The sequence below is a fragment of the Sinohyriopsis cumingii genome, chromosome 6 (genome assembly GCF_028554795.1).
Source record: "Sinohyriopsis cumingii isolate HCF-2022 chromosome 6, ASM2855479v2, whole genome shotgun sequence".
In the NCBI taxonomy this organism is placed as follows: Eukaryota; Metazoa; Mollusca; class Bivalvia; order Unionida; family Unionidae; genus Sinohyriopsis; species Sinohyriopsis cumingii.
In genome coordinates, this window is record NC_142966.1 from 98,717,777 (window position 1) to 98,742,741 (window position 24,965).

General features: G+C 33.8%; 1 protein-coding gene across 1 annotated transcript in view; it reads right to left on the reverse strand.

Moving 5' to 3' along the window:
• Positions 1–24,965, reverse strand: part of LOC149797533 (uncharacterized) — a 58,275-nt gene that overhangs the window by 21,657 nt on the left and 11,653 nt on the right. Inside the window, exons 9-17 of the mRNA XM_089960772.1 lie at positions 24,008–24,066; positions 23,470–23,539; positions 22,775–22,827; positions 19,642–19,677; positions 16,542–16,694; positions 15,188–15,389; positions 13,944–14,027; positions 13,568–13,651; positions 12,407–13,058 (exon numbers count right to left, since the gene is read on the reverse strand). Of these exons, the coding sequence (XP_089816898.1) occupies positions 12,407–13,058; positions 13,568–13,651; positions 13,944–14,027; positions 15,188–15,389; positions 16,542–16,694; positions 19,642–19,677; positions 22,775–22,827; positions 23,470–23,539; positions 24,008–24,066 (1,393 nt within the window). The remainder of the gene's footprint in view (positions 1–12,406; positions 13,059–13,567; positions 13,652–13,943; positions 14,028–15,187; positions 15,390–16,541; positions 16,695–19,641; positions 19,678–22,774; positions 22,828–23,469; positions 23,540–24,007; positions 24,067–24,965) is intronic.

Below are 24,965 nucleotides of genomic sequence, written 5' to 3' on the forward strand. Positions count from 1 at the left end.
AACTAACCCCCCCCCAAAAAAAAAAAAAATAACAATAAGAATTGGTAATTATTTTGTCACAAAAATGAATGCATGATGTTGATATAAATTTAATTCGTAAGACGGTTATTCCGGAATTTCCGTAGATTGAAACTAACGCAGTGTCTTACAAAGAAAATGTACCGTGGTACTAACAACCAGAAAAAAGCGCAGTATTACCGCATACCTCTGGTAAATCATAGTCCTTATTTGCTACATATATTTTACTCAATTTGACTTCATATCATATATTAGTACTTCAATATTAATAGTAGTTTTTACTCCAACTTTAAACGGATGTCACGATTTGGTTACATTATAATTGTATCCAACGAAACACCCAATTTTATGACCATGTTAGCATTACCAAGAACAACATTTTCATATTTACACTTTACCCTCATATTTACTTTCTAAATATTGTCCTAATAGTTTCATTTCATTAATAACATTGTTCACTTAGTTTCTCAAACAATGTGCTAACGGTGTCTTGACGAGTGCAAATATACTCCGGTGTAGGATTTTAGTGTCCATGTGCACCTAAGATGCAGATTTGATACATCCTGTTATTTAATTGAACCTCCTTCTGTACATTAACTTACATACATACAGAAATAAGTATGAAGTATGTTGCTCATCTGCATTTATGATCAAATAGCTGTATGATAATTTTCCCTTCCTTTGCCAAGAACGAAATGCACGAAGTTCTTTTACCATATCATATTTTCTTTCAAAATCAGATAAATTGTAATATGGTTTCGGATAGAACTTATACTCCTCTATTGCAGTTTTCTTTTTAATCATACCACTCGGGTGACCTAGTGGTTAGAGCGTCCGCTTTGGATGAGTGAGGTCGTGGGTTTGATCCCCGGCCGAGTCATACCAAAGACTTACAAAAATGGTACTAACAGCTGCCTCCCTTGGCGCTCAACATTAAGTGGTTAATGTTAGGATTAGTCGGCCTGGTGTCAGGATATTGTGTACGTTGTAAAGAAAAGCCTTCATCAAATTGATGCAAACAATACTTTGTTACTTTTGTACTGATTCATTTTTGACGGCTTCATGGATGGCTTAGAAATGTGCAAGCATTATCAATGGGGGAAAATGCAATTGATCAATCTTCTTTGAACTATGTCTTAAAGAAGATATAAAATGTTTGTGTGGTTCCATCAACGTTTATGTGATATTGATTTTCTTACCTTTAGTTCAGAATCTCTTAGAATAGTTTGAAGTTTTTTATAATTTCTTTAATTTCGTTTTATATCTGTGTTGGGTATGGTTTGAATCAACTCCACATTTCGTAAAGTTATTTAGTTTGTTTTATTTATGCTGTACTCTTACGTATCATCTATATTGGATATCCCCAACATACTGGTCAAATTACCATGCTTTTTATGCGTTCTACATTGCTGTTAACTAGTGATGATTGGCCATGTACTCTCTCTTTCCCTCTGGTTTTGCAACCAACGCAAATTATCATGTTGTTTTCATGTGCGGGTTTTTGTGATGTTCGTTTCGTTGTTGTTGTTGCTTTTATTTTCTTATATGCTTTTGTTCCTCTATTTGTTTTTCTTCGGGGGGGGGGGCTTTTGCCACCCATGTAACGTGCAATAAATTATTTCATTCTTCTTAAAACTGTTATATATGCACACTTCTTTATTAATACTTAGTGGGAGTGCCATTTATAAAATGTGTTAATATTTTCGGATCGTTCCTACGTGTTCAACTGTTGAATATATCTTTCGTATTGTACTAACATATAACAATTCCAGTTATCCTTTTACTTTTAAGTGATTATGCATGAAGGTGTTCAGGTACCACCTATGGGCGTGTTGAGTTTGTAATGAATAGTAACGGGCGTAAGCCTGCGTTACATTCGTCCGAGCTACTCAATGTTGGTGAGTAGAGTGCTCATGCTCGTCTTGTTTATTCTGTGATTCTCACCAGCTGGTCGTCGCTTCATACAGCGGCTGTAATCGCTAGGTGGGTGGATGGTATACGCGCAGACATAAGGCAGAACCTCTATTTTGAGTATTTGAGAATTTAGGAGATACGGAAATAATAAACTAATTGATGGAGTCCACATGTCGATGCTGAATCGTGAGTACTTTTTCTTATAGTCACCCGTGTTGTATGTTGGCGTCTTCTGCAATGTTGCAGATATAGATTGTCGGCCTCGTTCAGCAGCATCAGATCTCAGTGTCACTATAGAGCATGTTTGGCACTGTAGTGGGCACTGTAGTGGGCCTTAATTTTGTTGTATTAAAAGTCGTATATCAACAGCTTACTGCTAGGTTTCAAGATGGCCATCTTATAATGTACGGTGATACGATTCCCATCAGAGATTGTTTCATTTATCGAAGGCTGCTTCAGTGATACTGTGACTAAACCTGTCCTCCTTGTCTTTTCAACATCACCAGGTCCACCCAGATCTGCTTGCAAAGGTCCTACATCGTTGTGACGATAACAGTGTTCATCACGAATAAGTCTTTCAAACACTCTATCTTAGCTTTGGTACTCAGATCCACATCCATCTAAATGTATGGGCCATCAAGGGCTCGGCTAAAACTCCTGATCACGGTGGTTATCGTCACGCGCACTTTAGACTGGTGGTAAACTTAAGTATGCAGCTGTGAACTACAAACCGATGCTTCTCATGCGGGATGGACATTAGCTTCCTGTACTCAGGAACGTTACCCTATTTCTTTCAGTCCGGCTAGTGGTCGTCCTGCCAGCCACTTGGTCTGGAGCCAGTGGGTAGTCAATATGACAACTATGAAGCTCCTTATGCCACTAGATGTAGACCTTAAAAGAAGATGTAGCCCTTTGACGCGTCTGTTTCTCAAAGTGTGGCACAAAGCGCAACCTACTGGAAACGATTCATTAACAGGCACTGCCTCATGATACAAATATATAGATTCTAGTGCCTAAGTAAATGATTCTACTTGCGAGTATTTTGCTGCCGTAACCTGGAGAAATTTGGTAGCTGGATGTAGCATGGCACCTGCTCACCGTCGAAATGTCGTTATCACCAAATAGTCTCATATCAATTTCTGCCAACAGAAAGGCTTAACGCGTGCAGACATCGCTGCCCATTTTGGGGGAGCTGTATAAATGGAAATGGTTAAGACCATAGCATTTTACTGAGGTATCGCGAAATGCCTCACGCAAGTCTGCCATAATTATTACGTCCACTTCCAATTAGTAGTCGTGGCATGTCTTTGCAGCCGTGTACCTCTCAAACATATTCCTGAACGACATAGCCTCATCGATTAAATGCTTCATTTCTTCCGTCTTTAGCACTATCGCAATTTAGATCTTAATATTGCCCGTCAGTTTAATCATCTCAATTCCCCTTGTTCCTACTTTTTTCCTACCTCGTTGAAAACAAAAGCTAAACTTTACACCACCAAGGAGCTTAGCTCGCGACCAATCATATTATTTTCACTTGGCTCCATATTCTTAAGAAATAAAATTGCATCTGATTTAAGAATTTGGTTCAATAATCCCTTACAAGCGTACCTGGCTTTTCTAGTACGAATGATGTAGCCTTTGCAACAAGCCTCTGATTCCTGGCTTATAACGCCGGCATAAACCATTCACGTAGTGGCTCTGGCATTTCTTTCAAGTTGTAGCTGTGGCAATGATCTTTAAACTTACGACGTGTACGCCTTGCCTTCACAAATATATATATTATATTCGCATACGTTTCGGGAGTAATTGTCCCATTCTGTAGTAGGTGGGTAATACCAAGCCCTGTCCCGTCCATGGTTTTATGCAATAACTATGTTATTCTCAAACTTTAAACTCTTATACAATGACATGTAAGTATGTGTACTAATAATGCCTAAAATTTTCCAAACTTTAATTGGCATGTATCCTATAGCTGAAGTATCTTTAATTTAAATCTTTTAAATGGGGTTTGCGCAGATTGCATAGAATCTGGCTAACATACACCTCAGCCTGAAATAGTGTACATGAGGCTGTCAGATTTTGTAGGTGATATTCCTGATTAGACCAGTCAATAGCCAGCTGTTGCCTGGTAAAATGTTTCCATCCGGTTACCTCTAGCTCCATCTGGATCTCGTGATGCCACTTGAAACCTGTTAAGACTTGTCATTTGGTTAATCAATTTACTGAACAACTTTCTAGCATTTCTGCACATAAAGTGATGGCAAATCCTTAACTATATTCTATTATGTGCTATAGAATATTTGCCACCACTTGATTTGACAAAACTCCCTTTTACCCATCATTATACACTTACGCTTTCTAAACTCTGGATTCGTGTATACTTGATCAGTATACTACAAGACGCGTGTATTTAACTGAGCACTTACCCTGTACCTGTAACGCACTGTTGCTCATAACGTTAATGCTATCCTGCTAAAGGAAGGCTTTATTCTTATATCAGGCTCTTGCTACGAGCTTGCTAAGTAACGTAACCAGTTGTACGAGCGAGGACCCAAAACGTGTTTGCCCCTATGTCAGTCAGCATTATGGTCAACCATTAGCGCTCTTGGGCAATTTTGTTGCGAAACGCGGCGTGAAAAGATTTTTACCGAATACTCAAAAATGCTAATGGAATATCTTGTTTCTGTATTGTTTTGAGCACTTTGCTAAGCATGAGGAAACAAGTTTTGGCTCCTGTATTAAACGAAATCTATAAAGCACAAAATCTAATAAGGAGTTATTCATTTATTACAGGATGCTAAATGGATGCAAAAATGGAGATGCGAGGGGTAAACTATCCATTGCACGTTTAACGGTTTCAAATAAAAGTGGAGCTAGAGTTCCATTTTTCTTAGCTGAAAATGTATGTCATGTTCATTTGTGAATATGTGTGTATGTCAGTATAAGTGCGTGAGAGAGAGAGAGAGAGAGAAAGGGAGAAGAATATTGAAGTTGACCTGCTAAAAATCTCAAGCATTAACTTCGATAACATTTGACAATGTCTGTGGTTGGAAGACAACTATGCAAAAATACCATTTAGTGTTATGTCCAGTTTGTCACTATTTTTAAGGAGCAATGTAAGACACAAAGAGATCATTTTAAAGGGAATAATTTGACCAGATCCACTATTTTACCACTGTACACCTTCAGGCCCCTTGTTTTTAGACTGATTTTGATTTCGCTCACAATCCTTTATGATAAAGAAAAGGTACCGAGAAATGTTTTATTTACAGTCAAATATCAATTATATATATATATATATATATATATATATATATATATATATATATATATATATATATATATATATATATATATATGATAAATAGTGGCATTTTTTATTTCATATACAATTGTCGTCCATTCAAAGTTAATAATCAAACCACTATGATACATATGAGAGAAAAAATTAAGTTTTGGTTGTGAATGAAGTTGAATTTTTCTTATGATTCAGATGAATCGGAGAGGGTCTCCTGTGATGGTTAGCTTCTAACGCTATCAGATTTCACAAAATTAGCGAATGTCTCCAAACGTATTCTATCCCATTTCAAACGTGAGTCCTGTGAAATGAGTATAATAAAATCAGGTGTTTATTGGAATACCGATATTGATTTCATACTATACCATACATATTTCACAGATGACCAGATAATGACTAAATTTAATTTCTTACCATATCATTATCACATCAACCTTGGTTTACAAACAAACTATTGAGCTCTTTAAGTGTTGCCTCCCTCAAGATGGTGATCAACACCATGGGACAGAAGCAGACAAATAGCAACAGATGAAAAGTGTGTTCAAGATCCAGGAAAATAGCATTGTATTCATTTATGGCCAATTTTGGGCTTTCTTCTGCAATCAACATCGTTCATCCGGCTCACTGGTGTTTTGCAAATAATTATTCAGTCATTTGTAAACATTTGGATATGCTGAACTAAAACCTAACAAATATCTAAATTTGACAAACTGTAAATAAGCAAATATCTTGCTTGATTTTCACCAACGTTTTCAAACGTCTTCAAGATATTAATTTTGCATCACCTGTCTTATGATATTTCTGCCAATATTGGGATTTTTATGAAAAGTGTATAAAATACAAAGGCAGACAACTGACCTTTTAATCCTACTATTGCATATGCAGGGTTACGTTTTGTTTATTGGAATGAAAGTTAAGGAACTTGTCAAATTTGAAATAAAACAATCCTTTACTCATAAAACTTGGGTTATTATGGTTGTAAATTAATCCTTGATGATTGCCTGATGTAAGTGAAAACCTCGTAGTTCCAATCAAAGTGATGGAAGAACGATCTTTTTGAAGCAAAGCACTTGATACATGTTGTGAAACCATCACCTGCTTTATTCATAGACAAAGATCGGTTTTCTTGAACATTGAGGATGAGCATGGCATATTCAAGCCACAATTTCTATAATATTAGATATTTATACAACAGTATTTAGATTTAAAATTTGTCAAAATAATTCAGCTCGTATCTTATCTCACTTGATTCACAATGGATTCAATAACCACTATGGTCTGTGATTTTTATTGCGACAGCAACTGTACACAAAATTGCAGTTGCTCATTTAATGTACCTAAACAGCTATAAGTGACTGAATCTAATGGAAGCGCTTGGGCGCATATGAGGAAACATATGTGCAGTGGATTGACTATAAGTAGTATAGGGGGACGATATCAGCCCAGAAAAGATGCTATACACACAAGTGTATTAATCATCTTCAACTCCCATTGTGCCCACATGATTAACCTTGAAAGCAGGTAAGCAGGTCCATAGGGGTACAATGTCAATTTGACATGAGTCCATACAATTAGGATTAGGGGAGTTTGTGTACACAACTGGAAAATTAACGTTAAACATGTCCGTAGGAATATCATTGTAGAAACCTATCGCTAACAAGGGATGTACTACATTTATATGTAATGTAATTAATATTTCAGGACAGTATCGACAATAGATAATTTGCTAATGATAAAAAGGTAAATAGGTTTAACATGGATGTTTGTCTTGGAAAGTTGTAACATTATTTTATGACAAGTTATATCGCACCGACCTCAGTACTGAGTACAGGCAGGGGCGAAATTCAGATTAAAACCGTTGTTAGTGCAACATTAAACATGTTATTGAAGTCATTGTCTCAACACATAAACGTTTTTAGAAATAGATTGGATATATCCTATAAAATCGACACGACGGAAACGAAGAGTGCTGAGTTAGTTGATACCATTTGCTATATAGTTTTTCAAAAGGGACATTATATTTAGTTTATCTAGTGAAGCAAATTAGTATCAACAAGCTTTTCACGAAATAGAACGAAAGCAGACCGGTGTCGCTCTGCCGTCAAGAGCACTTAACATTAAGGCGCATATTTTGACATTATGACCATATACAGAAACAAACAATCCTTCTGATTCAGGGTGATTTTAACAGGAGTCCACAGGTGAACATTACTATGCTTTTATTTATTGTATCAATAGAAAATGACAAAAATGTTCATAGATTGAACACTGAAAAATATTCAATATCTGCTCTGTTCGTTCACGTGGTGTTTGATTTAGATTTAGTAAGCTCTTTTTTATGGTAATGTGCTGCTGTTGAATAAACCATTTCGTACTCTGTCAATCGAGATTAGACTTCAGCGTAAACCGAGTTTCATACATTTTTAGGATTGTTCAAATATGCATTGCACTACAACTGACCGCGACAGAAAACAGAGCAAAATATGCTACTGTTTCGAGTCTATGCTCTTAAAATAAGTAACAGAAAAGAGTAAAAGGCAACAACATTGTCAACATTTTTTACAATCATTTATCTGGCTAGAATACAAAGTGAAAATGAGAAAAACGGACTTAGGGTATTGCGAATTAAATCCCAAAATAATCCAAGAATAACAGACGCGTAACAATTTAAAGTCCAGAATAAACCGCAGTACAAGGCCCATAGAAATCCAAAATCTGAAGCAGATGACGTGTCTATTATAGCTTATTGAGTGTTGATGAGTCAACAGTCTTTTGTGAAACACAGTAATATAATTGCAGGTTTCAATTTAGTAAAACTTCCATTGAATATCTTTATCCAAGAAGTTTTTCAGAGCACTTTTGTATTTCCAGAGAAAATAATCACTTGAATTTAAACATTTAAAGAAAAAAGTTTCAGCCCAAAATTAAATACATTCTGGACACAACATACACCTTGATTCTGTTAAAATTTAAAGCAAGAATGAAATAGTACTCTCAGCAACAAGATTATATCATTCTCTACTTGCCCGAAGATCACAATTAGCATTTTCTAACATACAAATTTCCTAATTATACCATTATTTTTGTAAGCCAATTGTGACAGATGAGTTGGTCATTTGTTCTGTTGAAATGATAAGAAAGAACAATACTATTTGTACCCATTGTGAGTTTTACAACATTATGCAATCTTCCCTATTAATCTATATCCTTATTTTGGTCACTCTGTTCGTGTATGTCTGAAACGGTATTGGTCTCAATGATAAACTACAGCCGTTAGAGACACCACCTCAGCGACATTTGAAACGTTGTAAAAGCTGGAAGAGAAGACTGTTCACAACCTGCGATGAAATTCAAGATCAATACTAAATCATAAACGATATATTTTATATACTGATCACATTTATAACTTCAAATATTTAGTATTATCTGTTCCATAAAATAAAACAATATCCAAAAATTTAATCAAGAATACATTCGACACTTAGTACAAAGATACAACATTCAAACATAAAAACTCCAGACAAAGAACTGTAAAAACAAAACATGAAAATCATTAATTACAGCGTCATCTATATATGGATATGTTTATGCGTGGAAAGTTTGATTCAATTACTGAAACCCGAGGCATTGAAGTTTAAACTCGAACTTAATCATTTATAATCATCGATACTAAACCATGATAAAGTCACCACTAAACCAAACTACATATGGGTAGTTGATGATAGGACATTAACAAGACAAACAGTTCCTACGGACATTCATCAAAAGTTATTTCCCTTTAAGTTGGACAAAATATGCCCTTTGATTTGGCAAGCCATACGAATAAAACTATATTGCAACGGTTTACCATGGCGCATGGGTCACCTTAGATAATAATACATTGCACCATCTGAGAATTTGAGAATATAAAAATAATTAGTCCATTGTTAAAGACTATTTTGATTGACCTCTGTAGTTTCATAGAGAGATAGCTCTTGTCCAAAATATTCACCCGGCTATCAGCAGGCACATTATTAGTTTGATTGAAAAGTACAAACAGATTTGTGTGTAATAATGTGCATAACGTCAAGCTTCATAGACGCACTCGACCGAGGATGATTTGCCTGACAGCTGTTTATGTTACAGATGGTTTCCTAAGGCATCCTGCAGCATGTATGCATCTTTATACAAAATGAATGCCTGTATTTGATACCTTTTAAATATGTACCATTAAGTGTATAATATTTCCATTAAAAACAATAGATGATACGCTTTTCATATCATTTATATAAGGAATCTGCACTTAAAATAGATTGAATTTGGAGTTCAGACAATAACGTTACTGCAAATGCCGATCTGATCAGTGTGTCTGTATGATTTGGTTTTTAACGTAGCTTTAAATACAATTAAAACATATCGCTACGATGTCTGCAGTGTGACAGTATATAGTGATGTCTAGCACTGAAGCATCATGCCGCACACATGTAGCATGATGTCCCGCCTAGTCAGATTAACCTGACACCAGGCCAACCAGTCCTAACATTAACCTCTTAATGCTGAGCGTCAAGCGAGGCAGCTGTTAGTACCATTTTGTAAAACTCTTTGGTATGACTCGGTCGGGTACCAACCCGCGACCTCCGCATCCGAGGCAGACGCTCTAAACACATGGCCAACCGATATGCCTAGACTATGCTATATATATATATATATATAACTTACTTATCGTGAAAGGTACATACATATGAACCTCGTTACACTATTCTATATGAATTATATTCACACATCGTTTCTAGTACATTTAAATCTATGCATTTAAGTGCAAATCGAAAGAGTCACATCATAAACTCATTTGGCATTAGACAAGTACGTTACAATGTAAAAACGGAAAGATTATTTACTTTAGTTTAAGCAGATAAATATAACATTTGATTCGTCATTTGATTTATTTATAATTTATAGGGATATTATTTGCGTGTTTCATCATTTGTGCAGGATGATTTAGTTCAAAACAAATTTCAAATATACTTATTTTCAAAACATAATTACGTGTTGAATATATGTAATGCATTCTGATAGACTTATTATCATTCATTGAATATAATCATAGAATACAAAGCATTCATAAACTCTATAAACAAATAGAATAATTTGACATTATGAAAGTAGTAATAAACAAATAAGGTTGTTGTATATTCGCAAAACAATAGTCATCACACACTTTTGTTCTTAAGTGATTTCTTGATATATATATATATATATATATATATATATATATATATATATATATATATGGGGGGGGTGGGGGTGTATGTGTGTGTGTTCTGTGTGTGTTTCCTTTTCAATTGCTCATATACATATATCTTCTTTTTCTATTTTTGTTGTATCATAATTACGTATAGCTTTGAGCTTCAAACAAAGTGTTTCAATCTTAGACCAGCCTCTCGTAATAGCGTTGGATGAGTAATATGAAATGAGTAATATGAAATGAGACAGCACCCAAGGAAGGTGCAACCAGGAGCAATCATTCTTGATCTGGTTTTGTACTCGAAGGACGATGACAAACTACTTTCTTTGCACATATGAACTTGAATAGGCATCAATTCAATTTGAAATCATTAGACAAAAGTTATAAAACTTAAACGAAATAAGTAGGTGTTTTGGTGTGTCTGTATTTAAACAATGCTTATTTTCAAAGAGATATGCGATGAATCCATGTACATAGATAACTTAAGCGACTCCTTTGCGTTATATGAACATTTGTATAATTTGTTGATTAAGCATACCTTCTGAATTCTTTTAATGAAAACGTGTCTTTGATATCAATGAAACTTATGTACACTACAACTTTCCCTGTAGAACATTATTGCTTTAATTCAGTTTAATACAGACCATCCCTGAGAAAAGCTAGTATGATACTAGACGACAGATAAGGATGTGATTTACACGGTAGCAAATTATTCTGGTAAAGCGTCATTGCGGGTTCCGTTTCCAAAACTTCAAAGAAATTCAGTAATCAAAAATCAATATGTTGAAAAGGTACTTCATAATGTTGTTAACATTTCAAATGAAGCAATGGTCTTTTTCATTTAGCAGATTGATAATAAGTACGTGTTCTATACTAAACACTTGTCTCACTTCACTGACATTGTTTATAATTATCCTTGTGACACAACTAATCTTAAAATACAATTACCATACTTCAGAAACAATTTCTGCTTTCCAAACATAAACCACGATGAGTACAAACTGATATCCTAAACATACTTGGTAATTCGAGGGTATACACAATTGTTTTCGTACTGCTAATTATCACGTACGTTTAAAAGTCGACCTGAAAAATAACACTCATTCCTAACATATTAGCAAATATCTCGGACAGGAAAAGGACTGATTAGGTTAATATTTATATTGTTTCCTGCAAATTAGACGTTGTCATCGAAAACCAAAGGCAAACAATCGCTGAACAGAGGTTAATTAGATACACAGATGCATGCCACAGTGATCATTTGTATACGCAAACGTATTGCAAATTCATAGTCCCACTCCCGAGCCTTTAAGACTGACTTACCCGTAAAGATGCACCGAGATTCTTTTTCTCAGTTATAATAGTTTATTTTTTTAGTTTAACTTCATCACTGTACGTATTTTATTATTAATCTTTCATTCTTATTCATTTACTCAATTTATTTAATGTGAATCTTCGTTACTATTTGCTTCGTTTCATCTTTGGGCACTAGGCATGTCCTACCTCAATTGTAAGACCACTTTCCCCACTATCAGCTACTTATCTTGGCCAGAATATGAAGTCTACATTAAGAGACTAAATTACGTAGTGACCCAAAATGTTCTGTCAATAAATCTTGAATGTTTTTAAAAGTATCAAGCTCATTTCTTGTAAAGTACCTTGCATTTACGCCGAAATGTTAAATAATATACGATTTCAAATTCGAATTCCAATAGATTTGTCCCCCGACCAACAAAATACTGAGAAAAGACTAATTTCACCTTAGCCATTCATCTTAGCCATTTACTTAATGTTTGTTTATTTTAAACATAAACGCATGAAGTGTTCAAAAATCGTCGATTTCCTAATTAATCTATATATTAATATGTTTGATCTTATATAGATTCATCAAAATTTGTCAACACTGGGGATTTATAAGTGTGTACTGTTTGTAAATATTTCTAGAGATTTACTTTTCATTATCTCTGGGAAGTTTCCTTTTATTTGATGCCCTCTTTTTGTGGAATGATATGATGTGGTCTTTGCCGATTCCATAATTTTCTCCATGTGTTGTGAACTGCCATTTTTGACATACTGAGTTTTACTTTTTTCAGTTTTTTTGCGTGACTGGGGCGAACTACTTTTAAAGGGTGAACCTGCTGATTGTGGTAACGATTTGCGTGCTTCCTGATATTTCTTCTTTTCAACGTCTACATTTTGGTCGCTCGAACCTTGATCACTCATAGATTCCACTTTTGAATCTCCTTCTTGTTGATTGACTTGTGTTGGAAGTTCTTTCTTTTTTGCATCATCTTTGGCACCCGTCTGTGTGTGTACATCAGACGAGTCTCCCATGCCCTGTGCAACGCCTTTACAAAGAATCGGTCCATTTTTATATAAATACATAGCTGGCCATACCATGTATTTAATTTTGCTCCCAGATTTGGTATATGCTCTATAGGCAGACAAATCAAAACCCATATCAGATGATAGTACGAATCCTATTAAGTCCATTGGTGGCTCCTGGGTATTCATCAGAAAGCAAATTGTTACACATTCGTCCATATATGGTCTTATGTCTTCAATCATTTCCTTGTAATTTCTATCAAGCGTAATACGCACATGCTGCAAAAGTAATTTATGATAAAAGAATCATTTCATAAATAAATTATAAGGACTATCATTAAATCTAGTTTTCTTTTCATTTAATTGTATTGTCTTAGTTTCAGTTCTTACTAAAGGCGTGATGAACAAGAATTACTCGAACCATTGGCAGTTTGGTCCAAAATATACAAATTTGATGTTAATGCATGTTTTGTGATAAGAAAATGTTTTCGAAATAAATAGAAGCCTATTTGTCATTGGATTTTAAAAGAACATTCATTGTCAACGTCGGGATCAGTTATATTCATGCATATCCTTCTCGATTGTGTAATACAACATTATCATCTCAAATTGCAAATAAAAGCATCCAACATCTTTGTCGTGACTGCAAAAATGGCATCGATAAAATTGAATTCACATGTACTGCTTACTTTGCATTTTGTAGGTGTCAAGCATGATAGCAGTCAGTCCCTCTTTCTTTTATTGATTATTCTGATTACAAGATACAAACTGATAGGAAAGGGGATCACCTTATTAAATTGTTCCTGCATTTTCTTAATGTTCCTTCTGGTACCTTTTAATGTTCTCATCACTTCTAGTATCGTCACATCATCCTACAAGAGTATACAGATTATCAAATAATATTAACTGCTTATTGAACTAGATATATATTGAAACAGCCTGCTTTGCATATTTATTACAATCCTTCCATCAGCAATGTAAAGAAGGTACCAAATTAAATTTCAAATGCAAAATCCCTAATATTTCGTTATCTAATAAAATAATGTGTGCCAAAGGCAAAGAGTTGATAATTCCCATACTGATTTTGTTCTAAAATAAAATCTGAATATACTAGTATTATTATTAGAAGATTTGATGTTGAGAAACAATATTGAAATGACCTACCTCATCCACGCCTATATATGCTTTTAGAGTTCTTAAAAGATCCTCTTTCAGTCTTCTAGCCTCTTTGCACTCGTCAAAGGAAACCTGTTAAAATTATATCGTAAATATCAGAAGTGATTATTGTTGCAACGTGATCATTTAGATAACATGCTAAAATTTGGAAAGAAAGTTCATGTAACAAATCTTACAACTTTGCGCTATGATACTGATCATTCGTCGTTCTCAATAGTTCTCATTTGCAAATTATGTGATAGTCTCTGCAAACAATCAGTATTTCTGAGCGAAAAAAAATATTTTTTCAATTTCATTGGGTAATCGCTTAAATCACAACGAGAATTAATCTTGAGAATTGAACAAAAACGCGTTCCTCATTGAATCACTGCCGACAGAGAACGAGAACGTGGCAAGCACAAACACTACTATAAGTATTAATAAGATAATTACATTTATTGTGTAAATGCTTGTGCTCCTTGCATGGGCAGAGTTTCTTGTTAATCAAATAAACCTGTTTTCTCCTTCATACTTTATGAAGACAAATCTTTCGATGCTTGTTGATTTTCAGTTCCATAATTGGCCCGCATTAACTGTTGGCCTTTAGGTTAAATGGTCTACTCTACAATATCATACAGCGTCAGTATCTGGACTTCAAGATTTTATATTGAAACAAGATAATGTCATAAAAGTAGATCGTTGATGCTAATAGATACTTAGATGGGACATGTCATAAGAATTATAATTACACCTCTAAAAGTTTACAAATTTGAAATATCTTTACATCGCTAACATTATGATTGAAATGGTTTTGGAAATAAATAAATTTGCGTATTATTTCACCAATCCAACCATGTATGAATGGCGACAATATAGAAAACATTCGTGTACTTTGAAGACAAAACATTGGATGTGTTCATCGAGAAATCAGCACAAAATCCGAAAAATGAGTCACCTTCACTTTATATGTAAATCTGCACAACAAAAGAACTCTACAATTATAAAACATTACATCTGACAATGTTGCTTCTAACCATAACTTTCAGACATTTAATTCTAAACGGAAAATCATATATATTTCTGAACTTCAAAATAAACTATTTTCATAATGTTCCAGTTAGTAATGGCAAGTCAATAGTACGTAATTATGTTGGGCTAGATGGACAGATAGATGGATGGATGTCACATATTTAGACAATACTATTGATGTGGATATACAGTTTGTCGTCTGTGGTAGTTACAATTACACTTACATGGAGCACATCAAGAAGAATTCTTATAGCTTCGGTCTCCGACTGTTTATATTTTTTCTGCAGCATGTCGAAAGCATCTGTCCACTGGTTGTCGTAAAGTTCTGAATATCTCTCTGAAATCTTTGTGGGCCTATTCTGGTCACTTAGATCCGTAATATTTGGGTTGTCATAGGTCATTTTTGCTGCGGCTTGGGAACTGATTCTTATGTGGATACAAATTAAATTTACAAAATGAATTTCACTTTTGATTCCTATCAATATATCGATAGCGTGAGTGAATTGTGTGACTTCTTAACTGGGTCAATGCATTGCGCTCTGGCAAAACGTCTTAGACAGGAAACAAATTAACTAAGGCTAGAAAACATTGGTCCGTATAACACATAAGCCATTTATGAAATAATAAATACTAGGTAAGTGTCCGAGTTCCATTATTGATTAGCGAAATATCATTATAAAAAGGTCACTATAAATATTATTCACATTACCAAGATGGTCAAGAAGACTCGAAATCGGCACTTCTTTGAATACAGTATAAGGCCTGACATTAAACGAACACCAGATTATTTTGGAACAATATTGCAAATAATATCATCAGCAGAATTTACGTTATACGAATAATGACGTTCATGGAAATTATCAATTAAAACGTTCGACGACTTTTTACGTCGATTGCAAACCTACCCATTGAAACCTGCATCATTTACAATGCTTGCTCAAGATTTGAACCAAAAGGAACATAGAGCTGTAGAAATTTAGATTTCCATATCCTCAATGTGCAATAGTTTTCTAGACAATATTTTCATCCACCGACGCGCAGAACGTGCACTTTAATATGGAAAACACACACATACATACATACATACACATACACACACATATATAAAGCGTTTTATATTGCATGAGAAAAGAAGATTTGTTCAATATGTATGTCTCTGTTTTGTATTTGCCTTTGACAAGGACGCATATATATATATCATCAATCAACTGACAGCTAAGTACAAAACTAGTTTGCCACTAGCCCTAGCAATTTAGATTCTCACTGCGTCCGTGTCAAAGGCAAATACAAAACAGAGATATGCATATTGAACAAACCTTCTTTTCTCATGCAATATAAAACGCTTTTGGACGCAAAAGCATGGAATAATTTTAGTCTATCTCTATGCAGCAAAACTAAATCCACTGGAAAGCTAAATGCTAGTTTTGTAATACGCACTAAAATTAACATATGGATAACTTTATTTAGAGGACAATATTCATTACAATTTAATGCATGCCTGTAACAATTTTATACATGAACCTGAAGAAAATAAAACCATATTTACTGCAACTTATTACTAATCTTTCAAGAACAAACCTGTTCAAAAGCTCGTTTTTGTCTTCTTCAAGTTGTTTTATTCGTTTCCTGCTTCGTTGCAGCTCTAGTTCGAATTTACTTCTCTCCTCCTCTCCTGGTTTAATTCTCCTTCTCTCATGGTTTAATTCTCTTTTTAGTATATCCAGTTCTTTTCTTGTGAAAGAAATTATTGCTATAAGGGTGCTACACCATTTATTATTGTTATTATTATTACCATTAGTAGTAGTAATAGTAGTGGTAATGATGCTATCAGTATTATTGTTTATATTAGCAATGCTGTAATGATTGTTATTGTTGCTGTGTTATGTAAATAATAACCTCATAAAACATAAACAAATGTAGGTTGTTGATAATACATGCGTTAGATGGTCAATTTAAGGGAATATTAAATGCAGAGTTCATGCGATTCTATAAAAACGTATGATAAAAATATCATAGTTGTGTTACAACTTTGTTACAAAATATCAAATATGGCAGATAGAAAATAAACAACGATCTTAAATTTTAAAGCATGTACATTATGAAGTACAAACAATTACGTGGTTTAAATGTGTTGCAAAATAAAGGAGCAATATAGAAATCTTCATGACACGTGAAACGGAAATATTTAATCCAGCATAATTCTACTGCACATGATAAGGCTGATGTTACTGAACAATAAAAGGAGAAAGATGAATAAGATTAGGACAAAATATATAACTAAAACTGATCACTGGTACTATTCTACTGTGATTGTTCATAGGCTATGATTTTTCAATCTTCTGTTTACTAAATTACTGATAAATATCATAGAGTTATATAACTTGACGAAATATTTCCAATCTAAAGGAAGTTTGGAAAGAAACGTGAGTCAATATAACGTACGTATGAAACCTAATTCATTGACTAACTACATTGTCGGCAATAAAATCATACTTTTTAAAACATAAATTTCGTTGTATGTGTGTAGTGTCAAGCAAACGTATATACCACAAAATTTCAAGTAAAGACGTTTCACATAAAGGGTGTGCAGTTTTTGCAAATATATTTGTAACCAGGTATGTTAGAATTTTCACAACCCGGCGATACTTTTAGGTGTAATGGATTTGACAATCAAATAGTGCAAATTTGAGAAGCAATTATTGGTAAAAGTTTATTTTTCTGAATAAGATGCAAAACGGTAAAACAGATAAAATATACAAGACACATAAAAATAACAAATATATTTTTGAAAGAGTTTGCAGTTTAATCTTCTTTAGGAAAAGGATGTATTTAAATGTATCCCAGGAACTTAAGTACCATGTCGGTTTCAAAGAATGATATGATCATATACTGGTTGTAGATGTTTAAAAAAAATGCTAGGTAAGAGAGAGTGATGTCGTAAGTTGGATGATAATCTTGTCAACTGAAATTTCATTCCTTTTACTACAGTGTTTTCCAATCTAGTTCTTTCATTTTAGCATGTTCTGTAGCTGACATTAATATTATGTAGGATAGAAAGGAACATAATAGCTTTTCAAAAGATAAGGACCTGGTCTGTAAGTTTCCAATATATGTGTTCTTTAGAAGGATTCGCAATGTATTATGTCTGTTTTCTTCACTATTTTGCATACCAGGTTAATGCAGAAATTGTGATTCACATCAAGATGCAATGAAGTACCTATACAATCTGACTTTTGAACTTCACAATAAATGCTGAATATTACTGCCATCCGCTCCATAATTTTTCTGAAAAAGTCACACTTATTGTAGCATTTTTGTCATTTGGCGAATGTGCTCATATTTTACTTTCATTTATTTTTAGGAGTTGGAAAGCTTTGACACCGCAAAACGATTTTGTAGAAGATATGTTTATTATCAACAAATTAGATTCCTATTGACAGCAATCTGGTCATCTATATGTATTTTATCTGACGGCGAAAGGAACAGACGCCTTGAGAGTATGAACTCAAACATAAGTCTGGTACCTTTTAGTAGATCGAACTATAATGATAGCTTAATGCTTGCTGTTCACCAATAATGATTATATGTAAGTGTTATTATGTATAGATGTATAGGTTGCTCCCCCGGTTTCGTATTGTTTCATATTTTCCAGCAAATGTTGGCTTAGTACCAGCTTAATTACCTCTTAGAAGACAAAACATTCGTGTATTGTTGTAATTTGACCCAATTGACTAAAGAAGCTTAGATTCTCAATGGTGTCTCACAGAATTGTCTTACCGTGTATAAGACGCGTCGGTAATTTTTTCCTCTCAAATGAAATTAATATGTGCTTTTGGAACAAAAAGTCGATCAGGAGCCAATTAACGTGGATGAAAATGCTGGTTTCGAGTAATCATGCACTATACGGTAGGCTGCGATCCTTTTCAGCATAGTAAAGAGCGACGATGTGTGCCAGGTAGTCGAAACTTTCAACTATATAGAAATGATCATTTGGAATAACGCACTCTCTCTTTGAACTGACTTCTTGAGTAACACGATGGTTTCATCGAAATGATTGAGGTACAAGAATGGCCAGACTATTTAGGAGAGTAAGAGGCATCCTTATGGGGGAACGTTTGGCTCGTTCTGTACGATCTGCATCAACCATTGAGCGATTTCTAATTTAGCTTCGAGTGCAAGGTGCAATATAGCATTTGCTGTCCAAACGTGAGTTGATACAATTACCAGAAGCTTTTCTTCTGTGCTGGGCTTTTGACTCGATTTTGTTCACTAACATTAGTATAAAAAAATGATAGCGGATATTTAGGATTTTAATGGCATAACGCTTATGTTACCATGGTGGGAAGACTGTGGTTAAGTATTTTTTGTTAGGATTGGAATTGTATTCATATAGATTACTAACAATGAATTATCACTATTTGTAATATATTTGTGGGACAAAATATGCATGCTGAAATACGTATATACGTGGCTAAAATGTATTTGGTATTCAAACGAAATTCACTAACAATTAAGTAAAGAAAATGGTTCGAATTTCATCCCCTCTATAATCACACAGTACATGTAGATAATTTACACTTAGAATAACATCAAGTAGTTCCCATATGCTATGTATTAACTATGTACGTATCCTCAAACAAATATTACACGAAAGTAACTGTATGAAGTAAACACTTACTTCAGCTCTTTTATTTCTGCCTCTAATGTTTCCGTCCTGAAAGAAAATGATATTCTTATAACAATTACACCTATATTATCTGGGTCACATGTACGACAAGCCCGACATACTTATTAGTCTGGTATCGCTTTTTAGGTGAACATCCTTGATAGTTGCCTCTACCTAAACACGACTAACACTTATACATTAGTTTTCCTTTCTTTTTTGTTGCGATGTTAACATGTCCGATACCTTACCCCAAATTTCAAGTGAAATGGTGATTGACAAGCGCCTTGAGCAGTCTACATCGATTTGTTTGAAACCAGCATCCATTCTACCGATAATAACACCAGCATGATAGAAACAACAAATATGAGAATAACAATGGAAAGGTTCAGTTGGTTGCACTCTTTTTATTTTGGAACGCCAAACAGAAATCTATTAAAAGCCCGTGCTAACTTAGGAATTTCGGATTTTAGTCTTTCCAGATTGCCAATACAGGCTAAAAATATTCACATATCTAGTCCTCTAATTATCGGAGGTTTTAAATTGGTTGGAAAGAGGCACTCATCTTATCTGATATTGCGACTGATCATCAGGCACCTTCAACGTATGTGTGCCAACTTGAAAGGCCAAATTAATCATACCTTCTTCGTGTACTCGAGGAATGATTCTTCAGAAATAGTCATGTGATCGGTGCGTCTAGAGTTTTCATATATTATGATAAGAGTTCCTTGCAGAGAGTGTATTACATTTTAATGAATATCTTACTCAGAATGGATTTTGAGAGGTTTTAAGTGAATTACTTAAAATGTAAATCCCATTGTTGTTGTCAATAAAACTAAAAGTAGATACAAGGAGCATAAACAATAGAATTAGTTTCACGTTTATATAATTTAATGCTCTTTTGCACAAGTTAATATAATCGACGCAAAGGGCTATCAGCTGAACGTAAATAATGTATTATTTCAATGTTGACTTAAAATCAAATTAATTGATATTATTGAGTTTTCTAACAATCCTATATTACATTATTTGCAAAAGATGTTCAAATACATATATCTTATCTGGGAATAAGACTGGTGGACCAGTACGTTGCAAATCATGTGATCCAACCTGTTATCGCAAATCACTTTCTTCTGGGTATATTCCACCTGTTTCTCTCTACATATATCATATGTGTGTGTGTGTGTGTGTGTGTGTGTGTGCGCGTGTGTGTGTGTGTGTGTGTGTGTGTGCCCCGTATTCTGGAAATCTCAGATGACAGGGAGGGAACAAAATCAAGAATGAATTGAGTAATACATATTCCATACAGTTGTTTGGATTTGATTTAAACATACAATCATGTATCAACAGTGCAAACTAACCATCAGCAGTGCGATCTTTTATTATATTTTTTTAATTTATGTTTTTAGTGGGTAGTGTTGTTGCTTCTGTTGTTGTCTTGCCTATTTGTATCTAACTACTCAGGCCAGATATTAAGTTGTAATTAGTACATGGACCACATAGCAATTCATTCATATGGTTGCTATTGATGCACTAACTTTCTGACACGTTTATCACGTCTACAAATCTAATCAAACAATTGCACTTATGTATTCAACAATAATGTAATCTGAAAACGAGTAAGTCTTGAAACGGAACCGAATTCGCCAATGCAACAGTATCCATATACATTTGTCTGTCGTGCTTGAATAATAAGTATAAAAATTTTTGTCTGTATAATTTAAAACAATATTGCTAGTTACACGGCCTATTATATATTATGTGCAAATGTAATCATTATAATCTATCGACTGATTGATATGTCCTGAAATATGTAGGTTGAAAATTCTCGCCTGAAGATTATTCACCTCATTAGAATGTTACGCATGCAATTAATTGATCTGTTGATTCACTAAATTGTTGAAAGTGTTTAACAAATACAAACTACCAGAACGTTTCTCGATTTCAGTGGATAATTAACCTGTTTATTATTGTTTTCATCTGTTATATTCTATTTTTTACACTGATGCAAATTGTTTGAGAAATAATTTTCATTATTTTTCATTAGTAAAACCATCCAAATCATATCAATCCAGTATCACAATATTTGACATCTGTCAGAAGAACCTAAGTGTTAAAAGGACACACTGATCATACCATTAGCATGCAATTTCCACTTCAGTTCAGTGTTACGACCTTTTGTCTTAAACTAAGTAACCGAAATTAGCAAAGCCAACATGTTGTACACACGTTTACAAATGATTTAATTTTCTGACTTATAAAACGGACATGCATGAATAACACACCTTATTGTAAACTGAGATTTTTGAATGAATTCCAGGCCCTAACTGTTTTGTATCAAAATAGTATTATCCATGATGTCTTTGAACGAAATCATAGTAATCCTAGAATAATAGTTTAATACAAATGAGAACTTTGTAATTCCAATAAAAACTCAAAACAAATTATTCTTCCCAAATAGATCTATCAACAACATTAAGCACATCTGGAGAATGATATTAAAACAGGAACATACACAATGGAAATGAATCAATTGTCCACGTCTTCATTCTTATATAGACACGATGGCTCTACGCCGCACTATTTTCCTACTTGATCTATGTCGCAATAATTTTCAAGTGACATATTTCACAATACACCCCCACATTGCAACGGGGCGCACCATACGTAATCATTCAATCGGAAATTAAATTACGTCAAACTTGACAATAAGTCTAATATTAAGGTTAATTTTAAAACGTGTAAACACATATTTATCACTGTAATCTAAAGTCATGCAGCAAAACTTAAAGATGTAATATGGATATACTTAACTCTATAAGAAGAAAAGTAGTAGCGGATGCGTTAGTAAGGAGTAGGCTGTGGTGCTTATATTGTCGACATCGTTGTAATTATCATTACTATAGAAGTTTCTGAGTTCTTGATATCGCTTACATATATATATATATATATATATATATATATATATATATATATATATATATATATATAGATAGATAGATAGATAGATAGATAGATAGATAGATAGATAGATATAGATATAGATAGATAGATAGACAAGCAAATATCAGACTTTTGCAGTTAAGTCTAAGTGTTCTATATTATTTCCTGTAATCTCCGACCTTGTCGTTTTAAATGTTGAACTTACTTTGCTTGGTCTTGACCTCCTTGTCCTTGATGCACATTGTCATCTGCGATATCCTGAAAGCGAGATTATATAAAATCATAACATTCTTTCTCTCCATAGCCCTCTCTATAAATTGTGAAACGTTCATTTCTTATAAGCTAGTACAGACTGAAAGATAACCCGTCGGTCAGGTCATTTGTTTTTATACAGCTTGGCCAGTTTAAATAATGTTATTTCTCACATCGACAATGTAATCCAATGTTCATACAATTATTAATTATGTGAATATGATTTAAACAAGTGCCTAGATTACATCAAAAACAACGTACAGACAAGTCTTACTTGAATATAACAAGGATCACCGAGTACTCGCTTATAATTATTACACTGTACTTTTATATTCAAAACCATTTTGGCCAAACCCAAAGCAAGCAATATGTGTATCGCTCCCAAAATAAATACCATCGTAGTCGTCCTCGAGCAGTGGTAGGGGTGATAGTTATAATACTAGAATATAGGAAAAGGTACTACACACTGTTGTCTTTGATGAAGTTGTTTCTGTTCTTCTATTTTTGTTAATGTCGTTTCTTTTTGTTTCAAAAAGTGCTTTTTAATGAGACGTTGTCAATACAAACGAACAAATTTTGAATACACTTCTCAGTAGGATAAAAAAAGTCCATAAATATGAGGTACATTTTAAAACAATGCATAATTACGGCTGTCTTTTGTGGTCTTCCTTCATGTTCTTGATCTCTTAATAACACGTTGGTTTCATGATCATGCCGTCTGAAGTAAAGGATTTGCAAATATAAGCATTGAAAAATATACATATAACAATAAAAGCATTAATATGAAAGTAGGCATATGTATACTTGTATTTGTCCAGCTGTAGCACATACATACATACATACATACATACATACATACATACATACATACATACATACATACATACATGCATGCATGCATGCATGCATACATACATACATACATACATACATACATACATACATACATACATACATACATACATACATACATTTGGTTTTATTTACACACCAGGTACTCAGTCATGGATAGTACAGCGATCACACAGCACTAGGTGCATGTCTTAAGAGATGTTATGTTTCTACTACTTTATGAATCAATAAAGTAAAGTAAATGATGTGAAATCAAACACATTTTCCATATTTATTTAAAACCAGCGTCTCTGTAGAAATATATTTGTGGGCAAAATTATATACATATACTTACTGTTTTTGTTCCTCGTTAACCGGAATTTCAGGCTTTGATATCGTTTGGAACAATTCCGACTGGAAGATATGTACTAAGATTTCATCAAGAACTTATCACTTCATATATAGATACATTACAGTAAACATTTTCTACAATCCTATGGGCTCATCTATTTTGGTACATTTGAGACAATATTCAAATCATAATAGATCAGTTCGAGTAACTTATTACTCAAGTATACAGACACACCGATTGGAAGAGCATATGAACTGGATATCATAATTCTTGTCAAAAATATACAGTAAGACTAAAACGGTATAAAAACAGATCACGCTAGCCTTCAGGTATAAATCATAAGAGGGTAAAAACAAAATTACATTGTAAGCTATTTTACTACAATCTAAGCTCGTCAATTTATTTCTCGTAAGACGAACAAATAAACGAGGAGAGTGGTTAAGTTTGTGTGCATTTTAATCGTTATGAGAAGCACTTTAAATGTTGATCTTATCATGTCTAATGAATGTTTCCCACAAACCTTTTTCGAGGTATTCAGCTTAAGTTACATCTCCGTTTGGTAACCAAGTTTTGAAAAGATTTATTCTTTCCTACTACGCACCCCTGCTGCTATTTTTCCATATTTTAAGAAGTGTCAAATGTTTTTAAGTATATATTGGCATAACAAATGGTTACGCTTGAGTAATTTGTTATCCTTATTTGTAAAATAAATGTTCCAATGATATTCTCATTGGAGTTCGAACATAACGTATAACTTAGTTCGAAATTTTATTTACCTCTCAGACCTTTTGTAAACTCATCTTGATTAAGTTAATGCCACATCGTCTCTGCTATTATTTCCGTCTATTTTTTATAAACACTCTTAGTATAAAGTCTATTAATATTATTGACCAATACTTCCGCTTGAATAAAATGATGTTATCCAGTAATGACACAATATGGTACACTGCGCTATCTAATG